Below are 27,724 nucleotides of genomic sequence, written 5' to 3'. Positions count from 1 at the left end.
TAAAATTTGACTAAACTGTTCCTTAATCTTACTCTATTCTTTCTAAGTTCCTGATGGTAGAGGATGGGGTGGCACTTGGTTCCTTATGAGCTTTCTTGTCCTTGTCGCCTGTGTTCATGTGGAAGGTGCAACAGCTGCTGTGGCTTGTGCGTTTGTTAGTCGCTGCTTTACATAGTCTGTATTTTGATAGAGATTTTATCTTTCTGAATGATAACTGACCAGATCATCTATCATTTAATTCTTAAGTATTATAAATTTTGTTCCCTTTGCATGTGTATTAAATGTAGACGTTTTAGTTTAGTTTTGTTTCTGTTAATCTTCACACAAGGTTTTTTCTGTGCTTTAGGTTGACTTTTCACCATACTGAAACCATTAGGAAAAAATCCTTGTGGTTAACAGCAGAGGCTTCAGAGTGTAACCTGTACTGGGGCCTAGAAATTATTTTAAATGGCGACTGATATGTCTCAAGGTGAACTCGTCCATCCTAAGGCACTCCCACTTATAGTAGGAGCTCAGCTGATCCACGCGGACAAGTTAGGTGAGGTAGGGGCTGACATATTCTTGAAGCTCACTCTCGGATCAGTCCTTGACTTCAAGCTCTACTGGGTCCTTCTTGGTATATGTTCCTTCCCCTACTTTGGGGAATCTGGATTGTGAATCTGAAAAAATAAAATCTACAGAATTCTTTTCATCTCTCCTTTTCCTTCAAATTTCTAAGAAAACTTCCAACTTTCTATATTTATTCTCAATCAAGTATAATTAGTTGTTTCCCTTTGAAATTCTTGCTAAAAGAAAGTATTTTGAAAAGTACTTCTTTTAAAATCATATTTCACTTCAAAAAAACTTGTTAAAATTAATTTGCATCAGATTTGGGAGTAGACTTAGAATTCACCATCTTCTGATACCCAGTTAGGCCCCTTGGGAAAGAGGGAACAAAGAATTTTTTAATGCTGTCTCTTTTCTTAGAAGGTAGAAGATAGCGCCATGCCGATTCGACGAACTGTGAATTCTACCCGGGAAACTCCTCCCAAAAGCAAGCCTGCTGAGGGGGAAGAAGGAAAGCCAGGTAAAGTAAAGCAGTGAACAACTTCAAAAGGCAAAAGTTTTAACTCCAATTTGGAGTGTCCTGTAAATTTCCTTGAACTTAATATTTTTTTTCATAGCTAAGTGTTTTGGAGGAACAATTGAAAAGAGAAGTGGTACCTGTCGGTACGTCATGTCCAGACCATATGGGCAAAATAAGGGTTTCATCTTAACTCTAAAGATTTTTGGAAGGTGAAAAATCTCATGTTCTTGGAATTAAAAACAGATAAATTGTTGGCGAGAACAGAAACAGTCAGAGAATAGCTTCTGGGCATACAGTGTCATGGGAATGAAGATTCTGGAAGAATGGAGGACTTGGGTCTTCAGGATGGACAGTGGAAAACCCACCCAGAATCCAGGAAGCCTTAAGGGAGCAAATAGGTGACCAAAACACTGGTTTATTACTTTGGTATTGGTGGAGAGTAGATTGGCCAGACGGAGGTGGGAATGTAATGAATTGAGAAAAATGTAGAGCCATCAACCTGCTCCTTCCTTTGTGGCATTTCTGACCACCTCTTCTCCTTTCCCCTTTTTCTTTTCTTTATACTTTAAAAAATTTTTTCATTCATTTTAGAGAGGCGTGGAGAGAGAATGTGAAACATCAATTTGACATTCCACTTATTCATGCATTAATAGGTTGATTCTTGTATGTACCCTGGCCTGGAATCGACCTGCAATCTTAGCTAATCAGGATGACACTCTAACCCAGTGGTCACAAACTGGTGGTCCACGGACCACTGGTGGTTCATGAAGTCCAAAAGGTTGGCGACCGCTGCTCTAACCAACTGAGTTACCCAGCCAGGGCCCTTATCCTTTTCCTTTTCTCCTCTCTCCCTTGCACTTTATCTCAGGTTTTCCAGGATGAACACATGGGGCTGTCCCTGTCATGACTGTTAGAACCAAGAACTGATAGAAAAGGAATTAAAAATATATGCACCCTTGTTCTTGTTGTCTTTATCCCTTGGTTCACCAGGGTTATAATCTTTTCAATCTGAGCCAGCCTTTTGTCTCAAAATCCTCAGGTAAATATTATAAGCAGCAATTTGTGTACCCTGGCGTAAGGCATTAGGTGACATGGGAATCAGCATATTAAAATAAGTGCTGGTGAGTTGAAAATGAGTTATGTTGTCTAGCACTGAGATAAGCCCCTTGGTGGCCCATCTTTTTGGTTTTTTTGTTAATCCTCACCCAAGGATATTTTTCCCCATTGATTTTTTTTTTTTAATATATTTTTATTGATTTCAGAGAGGAAGGGAGAGGGAGAGATAGAAACATCAATGATGAGTGAGAATCATTGATCGGCCGCCTCCTGCACGCTCCCCACTGGGGATCGAGCCCACAACCTGGGCATGTGCCCTTGACTGGAATTGAACCTGGGACCCTTTAATCCGCAGGCCGACGCTCTATCCACTGAGCCAAACCAGCTAGGACTCCCATTGATTTTTTGAGTGAGTGGAAGGAAGGGGGAGAGACAAAGAGAGGGAAACATCAATGTGAGAGAGACATTGGTTGCCTCCCACATGCTCCCCAACTGGGGCCAGGGATTTAACTTGCAACCGAGTTATGTGCCCTTGACCAGAATTGAACCTGAGACCCTTCAGTCCAAGGGCCAACACTATACCCACTAGGTAGATGAGCCAAACCAGCTAGGGCCTGGTGGCCCATCTTGATCCTTATTTGTTTAATAGCTAGATGAAGCCACTAAGTTACTAGTAACACCAATGTTCAGAATATATGCTAGAGGGCTCCAGGTATAACGTATTAGAAAGGTCAACCAAGAATTTATAAAGAACCAGTAAGTCACTTCACAAATTGTATGTTTGTTTAGTAATCTCTCTACCCCATTATAGTATTTTTATTTTGTACATGGGAATAATTAGATTTATATTTTAAAATTTATAAATCCTACATTTTACACAGAGGTACACATAATAGTATAATGAGTTGGAAACAATATCTAATACATAATCCATGCTCAATATTGTTGAATGAACCTTTATTAAGCCATCAACCATTAAGCAATTATTCTTGAGAAAAGAATGTGAAATTAAATTTATAGCTCTATTACTACAGTAAAACCCAATAAACCATTCTTAGCTTTTCATCCTTTTTGAGTAAGGAAATCTATAATAATAAAAGTGTAATATGCAAATCGACCGGAAAACTGTCTGAATGACCATGCTATGACACCCACTGCTTCTAGGCCAGCCAAGGTGAGTGTGATGCAATTGGTCGGGCGCCCAGCCATTACCCCATGATCACCTGCAGAGGGAGGCTCAGGCCACCAACCAGCGGGTGGGCAGGGCCTCCCTCTGCAGGGGCAATCCATCTGGGAGCCCCAGCTGGGTGGGTGGGGTCTACCTCTTCGAAACAATCGATTGTGGAGCCCTGCTATTGATTGCCCCAAAGAGGGAAGCCCAGGCTACCTGGCCAGCGGTGCTGCGGAAGGTAGGCGGGGCTATCAGTCGCGGGGCTCCCAGACTGAGAAGGTGCAGGCCTGGCTGAAGGACCCTCCCCCACCCCCAAGTGCATGAATTTTGTGCACTGGGCCTCTAGTATATAAATAAATATACATATGACTAATAGTGATTTTTTTAAAATATATTTTTATTGATTTTTTACGGAGAGGAATGGAGAGGGACAGAGAGTTAGAAATATTGATGAGAGAGAAACATCGACCAGCTGCCTCCTGCACACTCCCCACTGGGGATGTGCCCACAACCCAGGTACATGCCCTTGACCGGAATCGAACCTGGGACCTTTCAGTCCCCAGTCGGATCCTCTATCCACTGAGCCAAACCAGTTAGGGCAATAGTGATTTTTTTTTTTATTTTCACAGCCAATTAGGTTGAAACATTGGGGAAAGGGGCAGTAAAAGGTAATCGTGATTAAGTGCATCTTGCACTTACCTGTATCACCAGATACCATCCTATCTAATAAAGAGGGAATATGCTAATTGACCCTCAAAGATGGCAGCGCCCACAGCCAATAAGGAGGGAATATGCTAATCGACTGCCACACCCTCAGAGATGGTGGTGCCCACAGCCACAAGAGGGCAGCACCCAGTCCTCTCAGCCCCACCAGGGCGGCAGGTGCACAGCAAGGCCAGGCCCACCCCCAGGCGGGCCCGGCTGCTCTGCGCACCTGCCTTCAGAGTCCCCCAGTGCCCTCAGCCCCCCAGCCACCCAGGGCTGGCACGAGGCACAGTCAAGCCTCAGATGGTGGCTGCCCAGCCACCCAGGGCCACCCAAGGCTCAGGCAACCAGGGCCAGGCAAGGCTTGTGCTGCCAGCAGTGGCAGTAGCAGAGGTGTGATGGGGGTGTCGCCTTCCCCTGATCGCCGGCTGGGTCGCCTCCCACCCCTGAAGGCTCCCGGACTGTGAGGGGTCAGGCTGGGCTGAGGAACCCCCCCTTCAGTGTATGAATTTTCATGCACCAGGTCTCTAGTATTATATAATAGAAGCCTAATATGCTAAGTGTCTGGTCGTTCGGTTGGCCGTTCAACCAACCAAAGCGTAATATGCTAATGATATGCTAAGACCGCTCAACCACTCGCTATGACATGCACTGACCACCAGGGGGCAGTCAGTCGACCAGTCACTATGACATGCACAGACCACCGGGGCCACAGATGTTCTGACCAGTAGGTTAATTGGCTGCTGGGATTCAGCTGATAGGGACTGAGTGAGAGGGCCGGACATGCCCTGGAGCCCTCCCCGGCCCTGATTGTGCACCAGTGGGATCCCTGGGCCTGGCCTGCGCCCTCTTGCAATCTGGGACCCCTTGGAGAAAGTTGGTGAGCAGAGGAGCCCCAAAGGAGGATGGGAATCACCTATGTAATAATACAAGTGCTAGTCTACAGACTTCCCCTAAAACATTTTATTTAGTCCTCATAACTCTTCGAAGTAAGGTTACTGAGACTTGGAGATGTGAAAGAACTTGCCTAAGATATTAAGCTGGCAAGTTATAAACACTGAACTTGAATCCAGGTGTTTCTATCTTAACACCCTCAATTTTGGCTAAACATATATCAGAGGATTTTCAATTAACGTGCAAGTCTAGTTGAAGAGCATAATCCAGGATGAGATTTACAAATGTTAGTTGACCATCCTGAAATTTATGGTTTAGAAATTTAATTTGAGAAACTAGAAACTCCTTTAGAATTGTATATATGTGATTTGGTTATAAGAAGGAAGTGGCATTTTAAAAAGTTCTCTTATTTATATTGAAGGCCATAAGGAAGCCTTCATCATTATGCAATAATTTGTATAATTTAAGTGATCAAACTTTTCAAATAAATTTTTGGTTTTTGCCACGAGTCTTTTTTTTTTTTTTTAATATTTTATTGATTTTTTACAGAGAGGAAGGGAGAGGGATAGAGAGTTAGAAACATGGATGAGAAACATCGATCAGCTGCCTCCTGCACACCCCCCACTGGGGATGTGCCCGCAACCAAGGTACATGCCCTTGACCGGAATCGAACCTGGGACCCTTCAGTCCGCAGGCTGATGCTCTAGCCACTGAGCCAAACTGGTTAGTGCACGAGTCCTTTTCTTTAAAAAAATAAAATAAAAATATTTTAATTTATTTTTAGAGAGCGAGAGAAGAGAAAAAGAAACATCGATGTGAGAGCAGAACATCAATAGGCTGCCTCTTATACACGCCCTACCAGGGACTGAGCCAAAACCTGGACATGTGCCCTGTGACCTTTTGGTGGTTTAGGTGTATGAGATGATGCCTAAACAACTGAGCCACACCAGCCAGGATTTGAGTCCTTTTCTTTGTAGTCCCTGCTAACCATTTCTTGGGGCTCTGTATTTTATAGTAGTTGCTCAAAGACATGCTAACAAAAGACACAAACAACTGCAGACCTCAGTATTCCCTCTCAGGTTTCTACTCTTGCCTCAGTCATTTTACTTGGAAAGCACATGTTAAAAGTAGCCTTAACATGCATTAAGTCATGGCTCAGTGGGTGAGCATCAACCTATGAACCAGGAGGTCATGGTTTGATTCCTGGTCAGGGCACATGCCTGGGTTGCAGGCTCAATCCCCAGTGTGGGGCATTCAGAAGGCGGTTGACTGATCAGTGATTCTCTTTTATCAATGTTTCTGTCTCCCTCTTCCTTCCTCTCTAAAAACATGTTTTTTAAAAAAAGAAGAAGAAGAAAATGGCCCAGCCAGCATGGCTCAGTAGTTGAGCATCAACCTATGAACCAGGAAGTCACTGTTCAATGCCCATTCAGGGCACATGCCCCGGTTGGGGGCTCAATCCCCAGTGGGGGACTAGCAGGAGTCAGCTGATCAATAATTCTCTCTTATCGTTGATGTTTTTATCTCTCCCTCTCTATAATCAGTAAAAATGTATTTTAAAAGAGAGAAAAAGAAAATACATGTTAATTTTCTGTTACTTATTCCCTTACTAAACATTATCTGTTAAGTTATGAAATGGCTAATCTTTTAATTCTGGGTCTCATCATTAATATTGTAGATATTTGATTTGAGGTAAAATAAGTTTCTCTTTTGTGTAATTTCCTGGTCTGTATCCATTTCTCGCACAATTGTCTGGATAAACACCTTGCATAGTCAACTTGAATGACATCAGTAGGGAAAGAAAACTGTACTCATAAGTCACTTGTTCATTTTAAAATCTATTGGTTAATTGGGACATTTGTCTTACATGTTTAATAAGATAAACCTTTACCCTTTTATTGACGCAAGCTCTAATATGTCTACTTGGTGCAATTCTGCTCACCTGATTTTTAGAACCAGACATAAGTTCAGAGGAATCTGTCTCCACTGTAGAAGAACAAGAGAATGAAACTCCACCTGCTACATCTAGTGAGATAGAGCAACCAAAGGGGGAACCTGAGAATGCAGAGAAGGAAGAAAACAAGTCCTCTGAGGAAACCAAAAAGGAGTAAGGAGTTATGCCTTGTTGCTATATGTAATTAAAGTATGTAAAAGGACTGTAGACAAGATTGTTGGGGTTTGTTTTTAAATATGTTTTTATTGTTTTCTGAGAGAGGAAAGGGGAGAGGGGGGGGGATAGAAACATCAATAATGAGAGAGAATCATCGATCGACTGTCTCTTGCATGCTCCCTACTGGGGATTGAGCCTGCAACCTGGGATGTACCCTGACTGGGAATAGAACCACGACCTCCTGGTTCATGGGTTGATTGATGCTCAACCACTGAGCCACACCAGCCGATCTGTAGACAAAATTGTTTTAAAGTGTCATAATACTGGTTTATGCTAGATATTTGCTTTTTTGTTTTATGTTTTAGAATTACCATTTGAAATAGGTTTATTATGTAGATGTATGGCCTATTAGAATGTGTAGTGGTTGTCAAAACAATGGTTTGGGGTCCACAAATTTTTTAAACGGGGCCAGGCCAGTTCACTGTCCCTCAGACCGTTGGAGGGCCGGAGTATAGTTTAAAAAAAAAACTATGAACAAATTCCTATGCACACTGCACATATCTTATTTTGAAGTAAAAAAACAAAACAGGAACAAATACAATATTTGTATTTGCATGTGGCCCGCGGGCCGTAGTTTGATGACCCCTGGAGATAATCCAAAATTCATTCCTTTTGGCTTTGGAATGTGTTTTTGTGCTTATAATTCATTGTGGGAGTGTCTGATATTTTAAGCATTGACATAATTTCAAATGAAACATTATTATAAAAATCTGACCTTGCCCTGGCCCATGTCCTCAGTGGTTAGAGGTATCGGCCTTTGCACCAAAGGGTTCCAGGTTTAATTCCTGGTAGGTGCAGGTTCCATCCCTGGCCCGGTTGGGAGGAAACCAATTGATGTGTCTCTGTCATATCAATGTTTCTCTCCCTTCCTCTCTCCCCTATTCCCTTCCTCCCTTCCACTCTTTCCAAAAAATCAATGGCAAAAAAATATCCTTGGGTGAGGATTAACAACAAAAAAATCAGTTGGATTGGTGTCATCACGTGCCCCAAAAAGTTGCTGGTTTTATTCTGGGTCAGGGCATATGGCCCAGGTTGCAGGCTTGATCCCCAGTAGAAGACGTGTAGGAGGCAGCTGATCAATGTTTTGTTCTCAGTGTTGTTTCTCTCTCCCTTCCTGTCTAAAATCAGTTAAAAAAAAAAAAAGATAATTTAGTAATAACTATACCTTTTAGATGTAATCCTCAGGGAATCCTTTATCCCAGTTACATGGGTATACATAAAATCTAGAAGTTTTTGTTGTTAATCCTCACCCAAGGATATTTTCCCATTGATTTTTAGAGGATGTGGAAAGGAGAGCAACACCACTTAGCAACACCAGCCAGGGCAGCACCCTACTTTTTTTTTTAATGTTTTATTTAGTAAAATTTTGTTAAAATACGTGTCACCTTAGTGTGGAAGTAAATTAAAGCATTAATTTTTATCCTTCCTCCTTCTTTTTCTGACTTTATGCCCCTTTCTGGAAAGTTTATTTTGCACAATAACAATTCTTTATTTTAAAGAGAGAAAGATCAGTCTAAAGAAAAGGAGAAGAAAGTGAAAAAAACAATACCTTCTTGGGCTACTCTTTCTGCCAGCCAGCTCGCAAGGGCCCAGAGACAAACACCGATGGCCTCCTCCCCACGTCCCAAGATGGATGCAATCCTAACTGAGGCCATTAAGGCAAGTTTTTACTTCCAGAAATTTATTGTAGGTTTATTCTGTTCTTCTTTTGCTTATTTGGGAATGGTATACTCCTGTCCGTCCAGACATCAGAAATGTTGCTCTGCTTCCTAAAAGAGAATAGAAGGAAACCATTTTGAAGTTTGTTTCTTATAATGTAATTATATTTGATGAGCACTTGTTTATTTTTTTTAAATTCAGATTTCCCATAGCAAGTTATTTTAAACATCTTTAGATTTTTTTTTTACACAGTTTACTGATTGAGTATTGTTTTATTTGAAGGCTTAACGTGTTAATTCATTCAACAAATATTTAAGGGCTAATTTCTCTGTGTCAGGCAACTCTACAAATGATATAGTATAGAATAGGACAAAACAGGGCCCTTGCCCTTATGAAATCTAATGGTGGTTCAGGGTAACTGAATAATGTTGAGAACTTCGATCTTAAAAAAATATACCATCTATCCTTAATTCCATTTTCAAAGATGAGTGTCTAGTGGTTATCTTTCAAACCTGAGTTATAAGAAATTCTCTTACTACTTTGACTCATCACCTAACCATTCCAAAATACGTGCAAAATGCTGTAATCCATTGACTTTAATTAGCTTATGTGATCATCAGATACGGTTTTATTTTAAATTTTTAAAAATATATTTTTCTTGCCCTGACCGGTTTGGCTCAGTGGATAGAGCGTCAGCCTGCGGACTGAGGGGTCCCAGGTTCGATTCTGGTCAAGGGCCTGTGCCTTGGTTGCGGGCACATCCCCAGTGGGGGGTGTGCAGGAGGCAGTTGATCAATGTTTCTCTCCCATCGATGTTTCTGACTCTCTATCCCTCTCCCTTCCTCTCTGTAAAAAAATCAATATATAAAAAAAGAAAAAATATTTTTTTTTCTTGATTTCAGAGAGAGAGGAAGGGAGAGGGAGATAGAAAGAAACATCAGTGATGAAAGAGAATCATTGATCAGCTGCCTTCTGCACGCCCCACACTGGGGATCGAGCCTGCAACCCAGGCATGTGCCCTGACCAAGAATCGAACCCTGACCTCTTGGTTCCTAGGTCGATGCTCAACCACTGAGCCACGCCAGCTGGGCCTTATTTTAATTTTTTTTTTTTTTATTTCAGAGGGGAAAGGAGAGGGAGAGGGAGAGAGAGATAGAAACATCAATGATGAGAGAGAATCATTGATTGGCTGCCTTTTGCACGCCCCCAACTGGGGATCGAGCCCGCAACCCGGGCATGTGCCCTTGACTGGAATCGAACCTGGGTCCCTTCAGTCCGCAGTCCGACGCTCTATCCACTAAGCTAAACCAGCTAGGGCCTTATTTTAATTTTTTTTTTAAATATATTTTATTGATTTTTTTACAGACAGGGAGAGGGATAGAGAGAAACATCGATGAGAGAGAAACATCAATCAGCTGCCTCCTGCATACCCCCCACTGGGGATGTGCCTGCAACCAAGGTACATGCCCTTGACTGGAATCAAACCCGGGACCCTTGAGTCTGCAGGCTGACGCTCTATCCACTGAGCCAAACCGGTCAGGGCCCTTATTTTAATTTTTAAGGTTATCTTTTAACCTGACCTTGCCATTTTTTTGTGTAAACTTTTCTAGTTACTTTTGCTTTGTTTGTTTTATATGAGCCATAGACTTCTTCATTTTAGGTACCTTGTCCTTAGAGCTGAGCTAGAAATGGGGGGAGAGATAGAGATCAGTTTAACTAAGGGTGGTGTTTATAGGAAAGAGCAACCTGGAGGTCATTCTCAGAATTTGAGAAGACTGCACTGACACAAACTGGAAAAGGCTTTGTTTTCAGACCTCTCTCTGTACTCTTTCAAGAGTGCTCTCAACTCAGTAAGAAAACTTTCTTATTTTAGATGGCTTCACTATAGAGATCTCTTTTCTTTATGTTGCCTTTCTTCAAGGATTTCCCTTCAAGACCTCTCAGCCTAGGATTGGAGGAGTAGAATAGAATTACAGTGAGGACAGAGAAGGGTCTGAAATTTTAAAATATTAAAACAGTATAATTAGACCTAAAGAATAGTTTGAATATGAGTATGCATATTCCATGCAGTGTAATAAATCATGGTTTTAGACCACTGGTAATATTTTCTGGATCAAACAAGATTCCTGATGTCTACTTCCATCTCATTGTCAGTTTGGAGAAGCAAGGGATTGTTTTAACATTAAAGAGTTCTTTTTTGGCCTATTTTCTTTCCTTTGTTTTTTAATAAGATCAGGAGTCTACAATAGGTTGTAATAGGTCAGAGACATTAACTTGAAGTAAGTGGACTCATATTAACAATTTCTTTTGTGTTGCACAATATTTTCTTGTCTGAGTTGTTTTCCTTTATTGTCAAAATGTGTAAGATAACACTCAACCAAGTCTTTACCCAATGAGAATGAGTATGCGCTACATTTAGGTTATAGACAATGGCAACACAAAATTGTTAGACTAGCCCATGAGAGAAATAACAGGTGCTATTTAAGTGTGCTTTAAAATGTAAAGCATTTGAAAATATTTGCTGCCTTAAGTGACACAATGACCTGCTTAAGTCTTCCATGGGCATTAGTCAAATGAAATATAGATAAATAGAATGGAAATGGAAGAGGGCACGTTAAATTGCAATTTAATGCCCTGTTGTTATCTAAAATGCCCCTTAAGCTTTGCCACCTATAAATCCAGTTTTATGCCATGTATTCAGATTATCTTCACTTAGGTTCTCTGCCGACACTCACACAAAGCTTGCAGAGAAATACTGGTCTGGTGTGCCAAAACTTATTCCATAAAATAGGCGAGATCTGTGATCCAATGTTCTGCTTTCCTTGTTTTAATGCTAATGATTGTCTTCTAAATATAAAATAGAATTAAAATGGAATGAGGTTCTTCATTAACACAAAATACTGTTCACGTGTTGTATCTTCTCTGGTATTTTGAACAATTTAATTTTAAAATATTGTTGCAGAAATATTTTAATTCTTCATTTCTCCACAGCCGTGATGAACTGAACTTACCTGAGATACTGTTCATTCGTTCCTGCCATTTTTTTCATCCATTATTAAGTTCACTTCCAAAATAATTTATTTTGAAAACCTGTGTAAGCTTCTCTGTTTAAAGAAAAGCAGTGAGTTGAAAGTAATGTGTATGGTTTGGTAAATTGTTTTCTAGGCATGCTTCCAGAAGAGTGGTGCATCAGTTGTTGCTATTCGAAAATATATCATCCATAAGTACCCTTCTCTGGAGTTGGAGAGAAGGGGCTACCTCCTTAAACAAGCACTGAAAAGAGAGTTAAATAGAGGTGTCATCAAACAGGTATTACACAGTTGTTGGTAATAAGATCATTCCAACATATAAGTCCATATTTAGTAACATTTAGGCTTTTTACAACTTTTTTGTTAAAAATAAGTTAACTTGATGAAATGCTTAAGCTTAACCTAGTTTTACTATCTGAGACTAGGTTTCCAAATCACTGCCAGTTACCTTTTATAACTAGTCTAGACAGCAGAAGCAATTGGATAGTGTAATTATTTTCTAGCTGCTTGTACATTTAATTGGATTTTCTTTGGAGGCTTTGTGCTGTAGATGAGAAGCAAGGTTAAGGAATCCTTTTATTACAGCAGCAAAATGATAATTGCTTTTGTCTTGGATTTGTTAGTTTTAAAGCCTTGCTAAACTAATATTGATTTGAAGCATAAATCTGTGATAATTTGCATAGTACATCAAAACGTTGCTTAGAATCATGCAAATATAAAGCGAGAATGGACTTTACACTTTCTTCAGAGGGATGAAATAACTACCGAGGTCCCCTGGGAGTGGCGAAGGTGGTTATTTAAGGACCCAGTTCACTGCATTCCCAGAGTCCTCTTGCCTTTTTGTCTTTCTGCCTAGATCAGGGGTGGGCAAACTTTTTGACTCGAGGGCCACAATGGGTTCTTAAACTGGACCGGAGGGCCGGAACAAAAGCATGGATGGAGTGTTTGTGTGAACTAATATAAATTCAAAGTAAACATCATTACATAAAAGGGTACGGTCTTTTTTTTTTTTTTTTTTGTTTTATTCATTTCAAACGGGCCGGATCCGGCCCGCGGGCCGTAGTTTGCCCACGGCTGGCCTAGATTGATTAATATAGAATTCTGTGCCACTCAGGCATTTAAACTCTTTGGGAACTTTCAACCAGTACTTAATTCCACCAGAATATATAGCTGTCTCCTGTGTGCCAGGTGCTTGTGGGACCCATCAGGGAGGAAAACAGATTTCTGCTGTGTGGAGCTTACATTCTAGCTTTCTCAAAATGTCAAACTGATATGTAAATGGGTCTTTAAAATAATCATCGATCAAAAGATATTATCTAACCAATATAATCAGAACCAAAGACCTGTCCTATATCACAGTGTATGTTAGCACAGTTTGTGAGCTGGCTTTGTGTTTTTCTTTATGAAAATAATGGTTTGTGACCTATTCTTGCCTCGTAGCCTGACCCTCTGCTTGATGTTTATAAGCTGGAAACATTGCAGCTAGATTGCTATGTTCATAGCAGTGTGGGTAAAGCTAAAGTGTGGAGGACTCAGGTTAATGTAAATCAATTTTAAAGTTCTATGAAAGTGCTTTGTAAACTATGGAAAGGAAATATGTGGTATGACTTACGTAACCTTTCCCATATATAGGAAAAATCTATAGTGGGCAGACTGGGAGGCATTATGGCCTGAGATGAAGTAGGCTGTAAACTTTTGCCAAGTAGCTATCGCCCTTTCAAGACAGAAGATTTTTCATTTTCCCCAGCAGATTGTCCCTTCTTTCCATGGGACTTTTTTTTTTTTTTTGGACCGGGGGATTTTATAATAGACAATCTGGTATCACAATAGCATTCTTCCCCAAATTTGTAGATGAGGAAACAAAAGCTGAGGGTTTACAGGGTTGTTCAATATTGGATAGCTAGATAGTACCATAAATAGGATTCAGTCCCGTCTTTTGACTAATCCATTGTTTGTTTGCTTCTCTCTGACAAGTTGAACAGCATTTTACATTAGTTCTTGTATTACTGTTCCCTGTAATTTGCTTATTAATCTGATATAAAGTTATAAATGTGAATACTAGAATAATTTAAAATAAAAATGTTGGTTATTACAATTTAATTTACTTTAGGTAAAAGGGAAGGGTGCTTCTGGGAGTTTTGTTGTGGTCCAGAAATCAAGAAAAACCCCTCAAAAATCCAGAAACAGAAAGGTAAGAAGTCTATACCATAGTTTGATTGTACATGTTGATACTGTTACTACTACTCAAAATAGCAACTTTGTGACGTGCCCTGTGCCACGTTTGCCTTTTTATTAAGTCCTAGAAAGGTTACAAGTAATTTACTCATTCTTGCCCACCTAGTGAACAGAATAGATGGTGTGCAAATCCAAGCACTCCAACCCGAGTCTGGACTTAACTGCCCTGTTAAGTTATGGGAAGCTGTATGAAATTATCCTACTTTTTGTGAAATATAAACTACAAGAGGCACACAAAAAAACACCCCCCAAAAAAAACACACCCTAAAAAATAAATAAACTACAAGAGGCAAACAAGCATATTTCTACTCATTATTATATCCCAAAACTATTCTCAGAGCCAGTTTTTCTTCTCTTTCCTCCTCTCCAAGATACATAATTTCATTTATGGAAAGTATTCAGTAATAAAGTGAAATAACTATCCATGCCCTGGCTGGTTTGGCTCAGTGGATGGAGCATCAGCCTGTGGACTGAAGGGTCCCGGGTTCTATTCCAGTCAAGGGCATGTACCTTGGTTGCAGGCACATCCCCAGTAGGGGGTGTGCAGGAGGCAGCTGATCGATGTTTCTCTCTCATCGATGTTTCTAACTCTATATCCCTCTCCCTTCCTGTCTGTAAAAAATCAATAAAATATATTAAAAAAATAAATAACTGAGTTCTGGGGGGAGGGGGGTAACTATCCAGTATTTCCTCTATGTTAGTTGAAATAATGAATATTCCTCTACATCTTTATTTTCACAACTCTGAAAATTTTTGTACTTTTTTCATAAAACTGGCAAGCACTTTCAAAATGAACTGTGCAGTGCTTTTTGGTGCTCTATGATACTTTTTCATTGTTAATGAATTAAGGCCTTTCAATAAAGTCTGGAATTCTTTTTTTAAATTTATTTTTAATATATTTTTATTGATTTCAGAGAGAAAGGGGGAGAGAGAGAAACATTAATGTTGAGAGAGAATCATTGATCGTCTGCCTCCTGCAGGCCCCCTACTGGGGATCAAGCCCACAACCCAGGCTGTGCCCCGACGGAGTCAAACCAAGGAATCAAACCGTGACCACCTGGTTCATAGGCCAACCCTCAACCACTGAGCAACACAGGCCAGGCCCGGTTTTTATTTTTATATGTATTTTTAACTCGCTCAATCTGAAATTTGAATCTTACATTGCCACACAAGTAAAATTACTGCACTGTGATATGATTTCTTTGAATGTGAAAAGAATAATAATTTTGAATTAGTTGGTTGATTTGGCAGCCAACTTAGAAAAAGCCTTTGAGTTGAATATAGAAGCATTTGTATCAAAAGCTCTACATTCTGTAATGATAATTTTTGATATTATATTTCAGAACAGGAGCTCTGCAGTGGATCCAGAACCACAAGTAAAATTGGAGGATATCCTCCCACTGGCCTTTACTCGCCTTTGTGAACCTAAAGAAGCTTCCTACAGTCTCATCAGAAAATATGTGTCTCAGTATTACCCTAAACTTAGAGTGGATATCAGGTATGACCTGTTGGCCTGGATTTTAAAGCATAGATATTTGTTATTCCCTTAGCCCCTTTTCATGAGAAAGGAGAAAGATTAAATATTCAAAGGATTATTGTTAGCTGAGCGAGGAATAAAACTTTTTTTGTGGATTTAATTTTTTGTCTCATTATGTGTTCTTTTTCATATCTCCATGTGTAGTTTGTTTGTTTTTTTGGAAACCCAAACTGCATGTTAACTTTTATAAGACACTCATAGAGTAACTTTTTTTTTAAATTGATTTCAGAGAGGAAGGGAGAGAGAGAAACATCAGTGATGAGCGAGAATCATTGATCAGCTGCCTCCTGCATGCTGCACACTGAGGACCGAACCTGAAACCCGGGCATGTGCCCTTGATCGGAATCAAAACCAGGACCCTTCAGTCCCAGGCTGAAGCTCTATCCACTGAGTCATACTGGCTAGGGCAGCATTAAACTCTTAATGTCCTCTCATCTACTCATTTTTAAATTATTTTTTCTAATTTTTTTTTATTGTGGTAAAATACACAAATATAAAATTTACCACTTAACCATTTTAAAGTATTTTTTTTTATTGATTTCAGAGAGGAAGGGAGAGAGAGAGAAACATCAGTGATGAGCGAGAATCATTGATAAGCTGCCTCCTGCTTGGGGATCTAGCCTGAAACCCGTGCATGTGCCCTGACTGGGCATCCAAGGGTGACCTAGTTCATAGGTCCAATCTCAACCACCAAGCCATGCCGGCCAGGCCATCTTAACCATTTTTAAATGTACAGTTTTTAATGGTATTAAATCCTATGTAATAGAAGCCTAATATGCTAAGTGTCTGATTGTCGTTCAACCAATCAAAGCGTAATATGCTAATGATATGCAAAGGCCGTTCAACTGCTTGCTATGACATGCACTGACCACAAGGGGGTAGATAGTTGACTGGTAGGCTAGCTTGCTGCTGGGGTCCGGCCGATCGTGACTGAGTGATATCGTGACTGAGTGAGACGATAGTGACTGGGCTGGACATGCCCTGGAGCCCTCCCAGCTGACCAACCACCCATGTTCCTCCCCCGATCATGCACCGGTGGGGTCCCTCAGCCTGGCCTGCGCCCTCTTGCAATCTGGGACCCCTTCAGATATGTTGGAGAGCCGGTTTCAGCCCCATCCCACAGGCCAGGCCAAGGGACCCCACTGGTGCACGAATTTGTGCACTGGGCCTTTAATGTATTCATAACGTGCTACCAACAGCATCATCCATCTGTAGAATTCTTTTTATCTTGTAAAATTGCAGCTTGGTACCTATTAAGCAAGAACTGCTCATTTTCTTTTCCTCCAGACCCTGGTACCACCATTCTACCTTCTGTCTCTGATTTTGTAACCTGGTTCTTCCACTGCCTTGTTATGTGACCTTGGAGAAATGACTTGAGTTTTCTATGTCACTTAATTTCCCCTTCAGTAAAGTATGGGAAATAATAGTACCTGTTTCTTGGGGTTGTTGAGTTATCTTATTTATTTAGAACAGCACTTGGCACCATAGTACATGGAAAATGGTGTGTTATAGATTAGAGAATTTTTCAGAAAATAGCTGTGCCTAGGAGTTAGTAGTAAGTTAAAAACATGGGCATTGATTACGTCTAGACCAACGGTTCTCAACCTGTGGGTCGCGACCCCTTTGGGGGTAGAACGACGACCCTTTCACAGGGGTCGCCTAAGACCATCGGAAAACACATATAATTACATATTGTTTTTGTGATTAATCACTTTAATTATGTTCAATATGTAACAATGAAAATACATCCTGCATATCAAATATTTACATGACGATTCATAACTAGCAAAATTACAGTTATGAAGTAGCAACGAAAATAATTTTATGGTTGGGGGTCACCACAACATGAGGAACTGTATGAAAGGGTCATGGCATTAGGAAGGTTGAGAACCACTGGTCTAGACGAATGTGTAGAATTAAGTGGGATGACAATGGAGAAAAGGATGGGAAAGGAGCTTCATTAGAAATGTCAGAGGCAGGGGTTGGCATTCTTTTTGGGGAACTGAAAGAAGCCTGGGTCTGATTGGATTTAGCTTAACAAGGGGTGGGACCATATCACCAAAGGCTTTGGAGCTGGATTGAGGCATTTACACCTGACACCTGTTTTGTTGAGTAACAGTAATAAAGATATATCTTGCCCTAGCCAGTTGTTCAGTGGATAGAGCATCGGACTGCAGGGTCCTGGGTTCCATTCCGGTCAAGGGCATGTACCTCGGTTGCAGGCTTCTCCCCTTCCAGGGCTCATGCAGGAGGCAACCAATGGATGTGTTTCTCTCACATCGCTATTTCTCTGTCTGTCCCTCTTCTACTCTCTCTAAAAATCAATGGAAAAATATCCTCAGGTAACGATTTTTTTAAATAAATAATAAAATTAAAATCTATGAAAAAAATATTCTCGGGTGAGGAGTAACAAAAATAAACAAACATCTTCGTAGGCATATTGACCTTAGAGTGGAGTGCAGTGTGAAAACAGCAGCACAGTGCCCAGAAAGGAGGGCATGGTGGCTTGTATTAAGGTTATGGCCGTGATCAGAGGGAGAGCCAATCTGAGAATCATTAAAGCAGTTGGTAAATAAGTTTTATCTGAAGATAGGAATGATAGAACTTTGAGTAAATGATGGGATTCTTGCCTAGGACAAGGTATATGCTAACATAATTAGTGCTGAAGGGAACTAATGTAACTGATACTCATCCCAGGAGCATTTGAACCCAGGTTAGGAAGATTCTTTTCAGACCAGTTATTTAATTTAATAAAGATTCAGGGTTTCAGTGTTTTACTTAAGCTGTGATTGCCCCCATTAGAAAACAGCCTTTAAGCAATCTAACTTATAAAGCAAGTAAGAGAAAAATTTTCACAGTTAAATTATTCCCTCAGTTATGTTCCCAAAGCTCTTTGCCCATACGTTACCCTAACTGTTATCATTCTCTACCATAATTATGTATTCATTATCTTCTAACTTCCTTGAGTTTAATGACCAGATCTATGTGTTTATTCTTGCATAACCATACTAAGTACCTAGTAAATGTTTGTGGAATGAACGACTTAAGAGAGTGTGTATGTTTTGGGTCTTAGCATAAATCATATTTCTCCTGAATGGAACCACACTGGCTTAGAAATTTTTTCATTGGGAGTTGTTTTTATTGGGAGTTTTTTTATTTGAAGTGTCAGGGGGTGTATAAGATTTGATGGTATAGTTCCTACTCTATAGCATCCTGTTAGAACATGGGGGATCCCTTCTACTCTTCTTCCCCAAGCATATGGATGATGCCATTAATGACTCTATTGCAACTCAGCTTGTAATACTTAGTGATTATAAAAAATTCAAAATTGCCCAGCCAGTGTTGCTCAGTGGTTGAGCGTCAACCCATGCACCAAGAGGTCACCAGGTCAATTCCCTTTCAGGGCACATGCCGGGGTTTTAGGCTCGATCCCTAGGGGGCATGCAAGAGGTGGCCAATTGATGTTGATGTTTCTCTCTCATTGTTATTTCTATCTCTCACTTTCCCTCTCTAAAAATCAATAAAAACACTTTTTAACAAAAGATTCAGCCTTAGCCAGTTTGGCTCAGTGGATAGAGCTTCAGCCTGTGGACTGAAAGGTCCCAGGTTCGAATCCAGTCAAGGGCACGTACCTCAGTTGCAGGCTGATCCCCAGCGGCCGCATAGGGGAGGCAATCAAATCAATGTTTCTCTCTCACTTCGTTTCTCTCTTTGTCTCTTCCCCTCCCTCCCACTCTCTAAAAATCAATGGAAAAGTGTCCTCGGGTGAGGATTAACAAAAAACAAAAATAAAAATTTTAAAAAGATTCAAAGTTTCTTCTCCAAAGAAAAAGATCAAAGCTCAGTGATGCACCTCAAATGATAATAGTGGGGCCCTCATTATTCTGCACCACTGATCTTTTCTGTCTAACGAGCAGCTAACCAGTTTCAAATAAGTTGCTTGATACTCTGTTCATTTGGGGGCTGTTCTAGTAATTCTTGAGAGGTGTGGCAAAACATGTCACCAAACCTTTGGATTGTGATTAAGCCTTTCTTCCTGTTGTTGGCCCAGATGTAAAGTTTTCCATTTGACTATCTTGTTCCATACCACATACCCTTTAAGTCCTAAGTCAACTTGTTTTCTCCCTGCACCTGAGGTTCCCTAGCTGCCATTCAGGCTTCTGCCCCTTGACAGAACAGCTCTTGCTTCAACACTTTGTTGTTCTGTTATTTTTCTTATGTTTTTTGTTTTTGTTTTTGTTTAATATATTTTATTGATTTTTTACAGAGAGGAAGGAAGAGAGATAGAGAGTCAGAAACCTCGATGAGAGAGAAACATCGATCAGCTGCCTACTGCACATCTCCTACTGGGGATGTGCCCGCAACCCAGGTACATGCCCTTGACCGGAATCGAACCTGGGACCTTTCAGTCCGCAGGCCGACGCTCTATCCACTGAGCCAAACTGGTTTCGGCTATTTTTCTGATATTTTTAATGACACTCAATTTCTTCTTGCCTGCCATTTGGTTTTGACAACGTTTATTTGTTTGTTTTTTAATGACAAGTCTCTTAGGACAGAGATACACTATGTTAAAAACAACCTATTTTGTTTCTCAGGGACTTGTATTTTATTAAGCTGATGTTTAGATACTGGTTTGTAAAAAGTGACTCAGTTTTTTGTTAATGTATATATATATATATACATTTTTAAAACCAGTTAGGAATTTTCCCCAGAGAATTCTAGAGTTGGATAGAACTTTAAAGATACCCATTCTTTGCTTGATTACACAATGTGATTGCTGTTATGATTGGATAATAAATGATAGGTTTTTGGAATGCCCTGACATTTGGAAACTGGTCTGTATGTACAGGTAATGATTTAGCATCCTTGCTTGAAGAAAAAGAATGCCACTTGCTAAGGGTGCCACTTGTTAAAGTAATTTATTACTTTATTGTCCATTTTAACAAAGTACTACATGTAATAGAAATCAGAACTTTAGTTCAAGGAATAACCCTGGATCTATTTCTTCAAATCTTTTCTTCATCTATATATTTATCATTATTTTTTGTTTTCTCTGCAGGCCTCAGCTGTTGAAGAATGCTCTGCAGAGAGCAGTAGAAAGAGGACAGTTAGAACAAATAACTGGTAAAGGTGCTTCTGGAACATTCCAGGTTAGAGGCCAAAAACACTTGGTTATAACAAAGTGGTTCTTGAAAGTTTTGGTTTCAGCCCTGGCCAGTGTGGCTTGGTTGAGTGTCTTCCCAGGCACTAAGAGGTTGCTGGTTCAATTTCCTGGTCAGGGCACATGCCCAGGTTTCAGGCTTGATCCTCATTTGGGGATGTGCAGGAGGTAGCTGATCAACGATTCTCTCTCATCATTGATGTTTCTCTCTTCCCCCTTCTCTTTCTCTCTAAAAACCAATTTTTAAAATAGAAAATAAATAAAAAACTGTGTTAATTAAAAATGACTTTTTCAAAAAGAAAATTTTAAACGTTTAATTCATAAAAAAATAAACCCACTACAAGTTAACATAACATTTTCATGAAAAATGATTTTATATATATATATATATATACTAGAGGCCCGGTACACAAAATTCATTCACGGAGGGGGTGGGCGTGGTGTTCCTCAGCCCAGCCTGCACCCTCTCCAATCTGAGACCCCTCTAGGGATGTCCAACTGCTCGTATAGACCTGATCCCACCTAAACAGGCAGTCAGACATCCCTCTCACAATCCAGTACTGCTGGCTCCCAACCTCTCACCTGCCTGCCTGATTTCCCCTAACCGCTTCTGCCTGCCAGCCTGATCGATGCCTAACTGCTCCCCTACCAACCTGATTGCCCCTAACTGTCCTCCCCTGCCAGTCTGGTCACCCCTAACTGCCCTCTCCTGCCTGCCCAATTGCCCCTAACTGCCTTCCCTGCTGGCCTTGTTGCCCCTAGCTCTCCTCTCCTGCCGGCCTTATCACCCCTAAGTGCCCTCCCTTGCAGGCCTGGTTCCTCTCAACTGCCCTCCCCTGCCAGCCATCTTGTGGTGGCCATCTTTGACCACATGGGGGCAGCCATCTTGTGTGTTGGAGTGATGGTCAATTTGCATATTATCTCTTTATTAGATAGGCTTTTTTAAAATTAATGAGCCTTAACCGATATGGTGTGGCTCGGTTGGTTAAGCATAGACCTATGCATTAAAAGGTGTCCAGTTCAGTTCTTGATCAGGGTACATACCCAGGTTGCAGTTTTGGTCCCAGTGGATCCTTGTTCTCTCACATCATTGTTTCTCTTTCTTCCTCTCCTTTCCTTTCTTTAAAATCAGTGTGTGTGTGTATTTGAAAAAACATATGAAAAGAGGAAGCTCTGTTTAATAGATTTTTGCAAAGTCTTTAATATCTAACTAAATAGAAGACAACTAATACTTATTTTCAGTATATTTTGGATTAGGTCTATGAAGAAAATCTAACAAATAGTTTTGGAAGGAGGAAGGATTTTAAGATAATTTTCAAATAGTTGTGGATATTATTCTTTGGTACTATACCCAAACTCAACAAATGATAGTGGTTGGTTTTTTTAATAGTTTTTTTGAGGTATGATGTACAAACTATAAGATATGCTTATTTTAACTTAAATGTTATAATTCAATCATGTTTAGTAAATTTATAGAGTTATACAGCCATTACTACAATCCAGTTTTAGCATTTGCATCACCCTAAAAAGACCCCTTGTACCCATTTGCAGTCACTCCCATTCCCATCTCCAGCCAACCTAATCCATTCTCTCTCGTATAGATTTGCCTTTCTGCAAGTTTCATATAGGTAGGATGACACAATATGTGGTCTTTTGTGACTGGCTTCTTTTATTTAATATACACTTTCTTTAGTTCATGTTGCAGCATGAAGAAGTACTTATATTCCTTTTTCTTTTAATATATTTTTTATTGATTTCAGAGAGGGAGAGAGAAATAGAAACATCAATGATGAGAGAGAATCATTGGTCAGCTGCCTCCTGCACGTCCCACACTGGGGATCGAGCCCGCCACCCAGGCATGTGCCCTTGACCAGAATCGAACCCAGGACCCTTTGATCCGCAGGCCCACACACTATCCACTGAGCCAAACCGGGTAGGGCACGTTCAAATCTTTTTGTGGGTGTGTTTTTATTTCACTTGGGTATATAACTAAGAGTGTGGACTTGGTGAACTATATAGTAAATTTATGTTTTAAGAAACTGCCAGAATGGTTGCATCATTTTACAGTGTATAAGGGTTGTCCCTATCTTTGTCTCATTTATTATAGCCATACTAGTGGTTGCCACGGGGCATCTCATTGTGGTTTGGGCTGGCATTTTCCTGATAAGTACTAATGTTGACCATCTTTTCATGTGCTTAATGGACTTTTGTTTATCTTCTTTGGTAAAATGTCTATTCAGATCCTATGCCTGTTTTTAAAATTGGGTTATTTGTCTTATTGAATTAGGAGAGTTATATAACTAGATACAAGTTCCTCAACAGATACCTGATTTGCAAATATTTTCTCCTAGTCTGCGGCCTCTGCTTTCACTTTACTTAATATGTCTTTTGAAGGGTAAAAGTGTTGAATTTTGATAAAGTTAATTTTATCATTTTTTTAGGATGCTTGTGCTATTGTATCTAATAAATCATTGCCTAGCTTAAGGTCACAAAAATATACTCCTGTGTTTTTTATTAAGAGTTTCATAGTTTTAGTGCTTACATTTAGGTCTGTGATCAATTAAATTAAGTTTTGTTAATGGTGTGAGGTAAGGCTATAAATCATGTTTTTTTTGCATGTGGATATCCAAATGTCCCAGTGCCATTTATTGAAAAACTGTCCTTTCCTCATTGAATTGCTTCAGCACCTTTACCAAAAATCAGTTGACACCCTGCTGATACTGCTTAGTAATTGAGTGTCAACCCATGAACCAGGAGGTCAGGGTTCAATTCCTAGTCAGGGCACATGCCCAAGTTGAGGGCTCGATCCCCCAGAAGGAGTTATGCAGGAGGCAGTGGATCAGTGATTCTCTCTTATTGATGTTTCTATCTCTCTCTCCCTCTCCCTTCCTTTCTGAAATCAATAAAAAATATTTTTTTAAACCAGTTGTAAGGGTTTATTTCTGAATGCTCACTTCTGTTCCATTATTCTATATTTGAGTCCTTATGCCAGAATCACATTGTCTTGGTGACTACAGTTTTGTAGTTAATGTGAAGTTAGAAAATGTAAATTCTCTTTCTCTTTTTCAAAAATATTTTGACTAATCTGTGTCCTGTGCATTGCCTTACAAATTTTAGGATCCACTTCTCAATTTTTACAAAAAGCCAGTTGGGATTTTGGTAGAGGTTGCAGTGAACCTATAGATCAATTTGGGGAGAATCACTATCTTTACAATGTTGTTTTCCAATCCACAATACTGTCTCTTCGTTTATTTAGATTTTTAACTTCTCTCAGCAATATGTTGTAGTTTTCATATGTATTATATTTCTTCTGTAAAGATTTTTCCTAAATATTTTCATACTGTTGTGAATGGAATTTTCTTCACTTCATTTTCAAATTATTCATTGGTAGCCTGTAGAAATACAGTTGATTTATCTAGTGATCTTGTATCTTGCAACCTTGCTGAAATCCTCATTTACTAGTTCTAGTAGTTTTTCTATAGATTCTTTAGGACTCTTTGTGGTTTCCCTAGGATTTTCCTACATATGCAGGATTTTGTCATCTGCAAATAAAGACCATTTTAGTTCTTCCTTTTCAATCTGAATTGTTACTATCTTTCTTTCCTGATTACACTGGATAGAAACTCTAGTACGGTGATGAGAGCAGACATCCTCATGTATTCAGTCTTGCCATTAAGTTAGCTACAGGTTTTTCATATATGCCTATTATCAGGTTGAGAAAGTTCCCTTCTGGTACTAGTTTATTGGAATTTTTATTATGAGTGGTTAATTGCATTTGTCAAATACTTTTACTATGTTTCTTGAGATGATCATGTGGTTTTTGTTCTTATTCTGTTAATATGTAATTCTTACTACATGAATTGATTTTGTGGTCATTCCTTAAAGGTTAGTTGTTATGTGGAATCTGAAACCATATCAGTCAACTTCTTGTACTTTGTTACCTTAAAATCTTTTGGTCTGTCTTGAACTTTGGATCTTTTAAACATGCATAATTTTATAACATGGTTATTTGGAAAATAGTGGTTGACTGAATTATGCAGATTTTTAAAATGCTGACTCATTTCATCTATAACAAAAATCCTATTCGTTAATATTACCCACTGATCTCATCAGAACAGTATTAAGTACTAGGAAGTTACCAAGCTCAAAGTGGTAGATACAAGGTTTCTCAATTTCAATATTCTTTTAAAAAGTTTAATTTTATCATTGACAACAAATACTGTTAGTTATCATTGACAACTCCCTTAGTTTATTTTTAAGAAAATGTCTACCCAGGTACCTGAGTCTAAATAACCATAGTTTGCCCTGACTGGTTTGGCTCAGTGGATAGAGTGTCGGCCTGTGGACTGAAGGGTCCCAGGCTCAATTCCGGTCAAAGGCATGTACCTCGGTTGCGGGCACATCCCCAATAGGGGGTGTGCAGGAAGCAGCTGATTGATGTTTCTCTCTCATCGATGTTTCTAGGTCTCTATCCCTCTCCCTTCCTCTCTGTAAAAAAAAAAAAAATCAATAAAATATATTTTTTAAAAATAAATAAATAACCATAGTTTATCTGTTTCTTATAGTAAAAAAGTTATTCCATGAAAAATGTAGCTAGTTCAGCTCAGATCTCAAATAATCACTGGTGTTTTTCCTTGAGACCACCATCATATATACATTGCTGACATGCATTCTTCCCCATTTCATCCAATAAAATATCAAAGACATGCATTGGGATTGAGATTTAATCAAAAAAATTGTACTACTTCATCAAGGATATTCCTAAGTGAGACTGACTTTTTTTTTTTTAAACCACAACTGTGTAGCCCTAAAGAATAAAATAATTGCCCTGGCTGGTGTGGCTCAGTTGGTTGGGCGTTGTCCCTTGCATGGAAGGGTTGCTGGAATTGTGGGCTTGATCCCCGGTAGGGGGCATGCAGGCGGCAGCCGACAGATGTTACGCTCTCACATGGATGTTTCTCTCTTCCTCTCCCTTTCTCTCTCAAAATCAATAAAAATATACTTTTTAAAAAGAATAACTACTTTGTAATTTGTGTGCCTCTGCCTTGATTTGTGGTAAGGTAGCAACAGTTTTATCCATCAATTTTTTTAAGCACCTGCAAATATCACCACAGTGAAAAAGGCAGATCACATCTTAGTATTATTATGAAAATAGTTTTGACCTTGCATATCCCTTTAAAGGGTCCCAGGAACCCCATGGGGTATATGGACCAGTCTTTGAGAATCACTATTGTGTACTATGCCCAAGTTTGTCCTTTTATGCTAAATTTTTGCTTATTGGTAACTCACTTTTTTAAAAAATATATATTTTATTGATTTTTTACAGAGAGGAAGGGAGAGGGATAGAGAGTTAGAAACATCGATGAGAGAGAAACATCGATTAGCTGCCTCCTGCACACCCCCCACTGGGGATGTGCCCACAACCTAGGTAACATGCCGTTGACTGGAATCGAACCCAGGACCCTTCAGTCCACAGGCCAACATTCTATCCACTGAACCAAACCCGTTAGGGCAGTAACTCTCTTTTGTTCCCCCACTTTTTGTCCTTGAATTATCCTATGTAATTTTCTATTGTATGATTAAGCTTTTGTTTTGCTATTTTCCTATAGGGTTAAAAAGGCTATTATTTTTATAACTACTCCATTTTTCAGATTTAGAAAAAGGAAGTATTCTCAAAATCATCCTAAGTTATTGGGAGCCTAGCAAGTTAACCTGCTTATTGGGCTAGAGCTGTCCCTCTCTTTGGGTTAGAGTAGCCATTGCTATTTTAGGTTGGATGGAGGGGTAGATGGAAAGTGAAAATATTCATAGGAGGGTTGGGACTCCTCGGTTAGATGGAATACCTGATAAGTGGGAAGAGAAAAGTCCCTAACCTGACAATTTATTGTAAAACATATCTGTGCTAATGCAGGAACTCCGACCCACCTGGTGCAGAGGAGTCTTGTCTTGACCTGCTTTGGGAGAGTGTTGTCTTGATGCTTTTCTCTTCCTCCTTGGAAAACAGCTGAAGAAATCAGGGGAGAAACCCCTGCTTGGTGGAAGCCTGATGGAATATGCAATCTTGTCTGCCATTGCTGCCATGAATGAGCCGAAGACCTGCTCCACCACTGCTCTGAAGAAGTATGTCCTAGAGAACCACCCAGGGACCAATTCTAACTACCAAAGTAAGACTCAGAATTGTATGCATTTTACCAGGATTGGGGCATTTATGAAAAATCCCTAGAGATCATGCCACTAATGACAAAACATTAACTGCCAACTGAAAACAAAAGGGAACAACAACTTTACAAATTTAATTTATTGACCAAAAGAAAAACAGACATAATCAAGGCATATCCTTAATTTACAATGTCTGTTAAAGATCAGAATTTGATTGTGCTTTGCTATAAAGATTTTAAAAATATATATATTTATTGATCTCAGAGAGGAAAGAGAGATAGAAACATCAATGACGAGAGAGAATCACTGGTTGGTTGCCTCCTGCATATCCCCTGCTGGGGATCCAGCTGCCACCCAGGCATGTGCCCTTGACCGGAATTGAACCCATGACCCTTTAGTCCGCAGGCCAATGCTCTAGCCCCTGAGTCAAACCAGTTAGGGCTTTTTCTGATATTTTTATTGTAATTTAGATAAATCTCTAGGATCAAAACATCTCTCAAGTGTACTGTCATCTTGCTTATTTTTGAATGTTTACCAAAACATCTAATTTTACCTTGAAACCAAACCAGTATTTTAAAATACGTTAATTCTTTTAATCCTCACCTGAAGATATGTTTAGAGAGAACATCGATGTGAGAGAAACATTGATCAGTTGCCTCCTGTACTCAACCTGACGGGAGATTGAACCCACAACCTAGGTGTGTTCTCTGACTGGGAATCAAACCTGCAACCTTTTGGTGTATGGGACAATGCTCCAACCAACTGAGCCTCCCAGCCAGGGCTACTTAGATTATTTTTTATTGACATAAACTCTGTAGCAGAAAGTACTTTTTTGGTAAAGTATATTTACCAAATATATGTCAGGTGGTGATTTGAGACAGG

General features: G+C 39.7%; 1 protein-coding gene across 6 annotated transcripts in view; it reads left to right on the top strand.

Moving 5' to 3' along the window:
• The first annotated feature begins 346 nt into the window (after positions 1 to 346).
• The window catches only part of HP1BP3 (heterochromatin protein 1 binding protein 3), a 34,146-nt gene continuing 6,768 nt past the window's right edge, over positions 347 to 27,724 (top strand). For 2 of the 6 annotated variants that reach the window (XM_023758380.1, XM_014460266.2), the window contains exons 1-9: positions 347 to 543; positions 967 to 1,066; positions 6,846 to 6,999; positions 8,562 to 8,721; positions 11,887 to 12,030; positions 13,861 to 13,941; positions 15,329 to 15,483; positions 20,582 to 20,672; positions 26,688 to 26,847. In XM_023758380.1, coding sequence (XP_023614148.1) covers positions 448 to 543; positions 967 to 1,066; positions 6,846 to 6,999; positions 8,562 to 8,721; positions 11,887 to 12,030; positions 13,861 to 13,941; positions 15,329 to 15,483; positions 20,582 to 20,672; positions 26,688 to 26,847 — 1,141 coding nt within the window. In that variant the 5' untranslated portion in view covers positions 347 to 447. The remainder of the gene's footprint in view (positions 544 to 966; positions 1,067 to 6,845; positions 7,000 to 8,561; positions 8,722 to 11,886; positions 12,031 to 13,860; positions 13,942 to 15,328; positions 15,484 to 20,581; positions 20,673 to 26,687; positions 26,848 to 27,724) is intronic. The other 4 variants (XM_014460269.2, XM_023758382.1, XM_014460267.2 and 1 more) reach the window with 4 other exon arrangements.

The sequence above is a fragment of the Myotis lucifugus genome, unplaced genomic scaffold (genome assembly GCF_000147115.1).
Source record: "Myotis lucifugus unplaced genomic scaffold, Myoluc2.0 scaffold_128, whole genome shotgun sequence".
Lineage (NCBI taxonomy): Eukaryota > Metazoa > Chordata > Mammalia > Chiroptera > Vespertilionidae > Myotis > Myotis lucifugus.
Note: the sequence above shows the minus strand (reverse complement) of the source record. Positions and strands in the feature narration are given on the sequence as shown.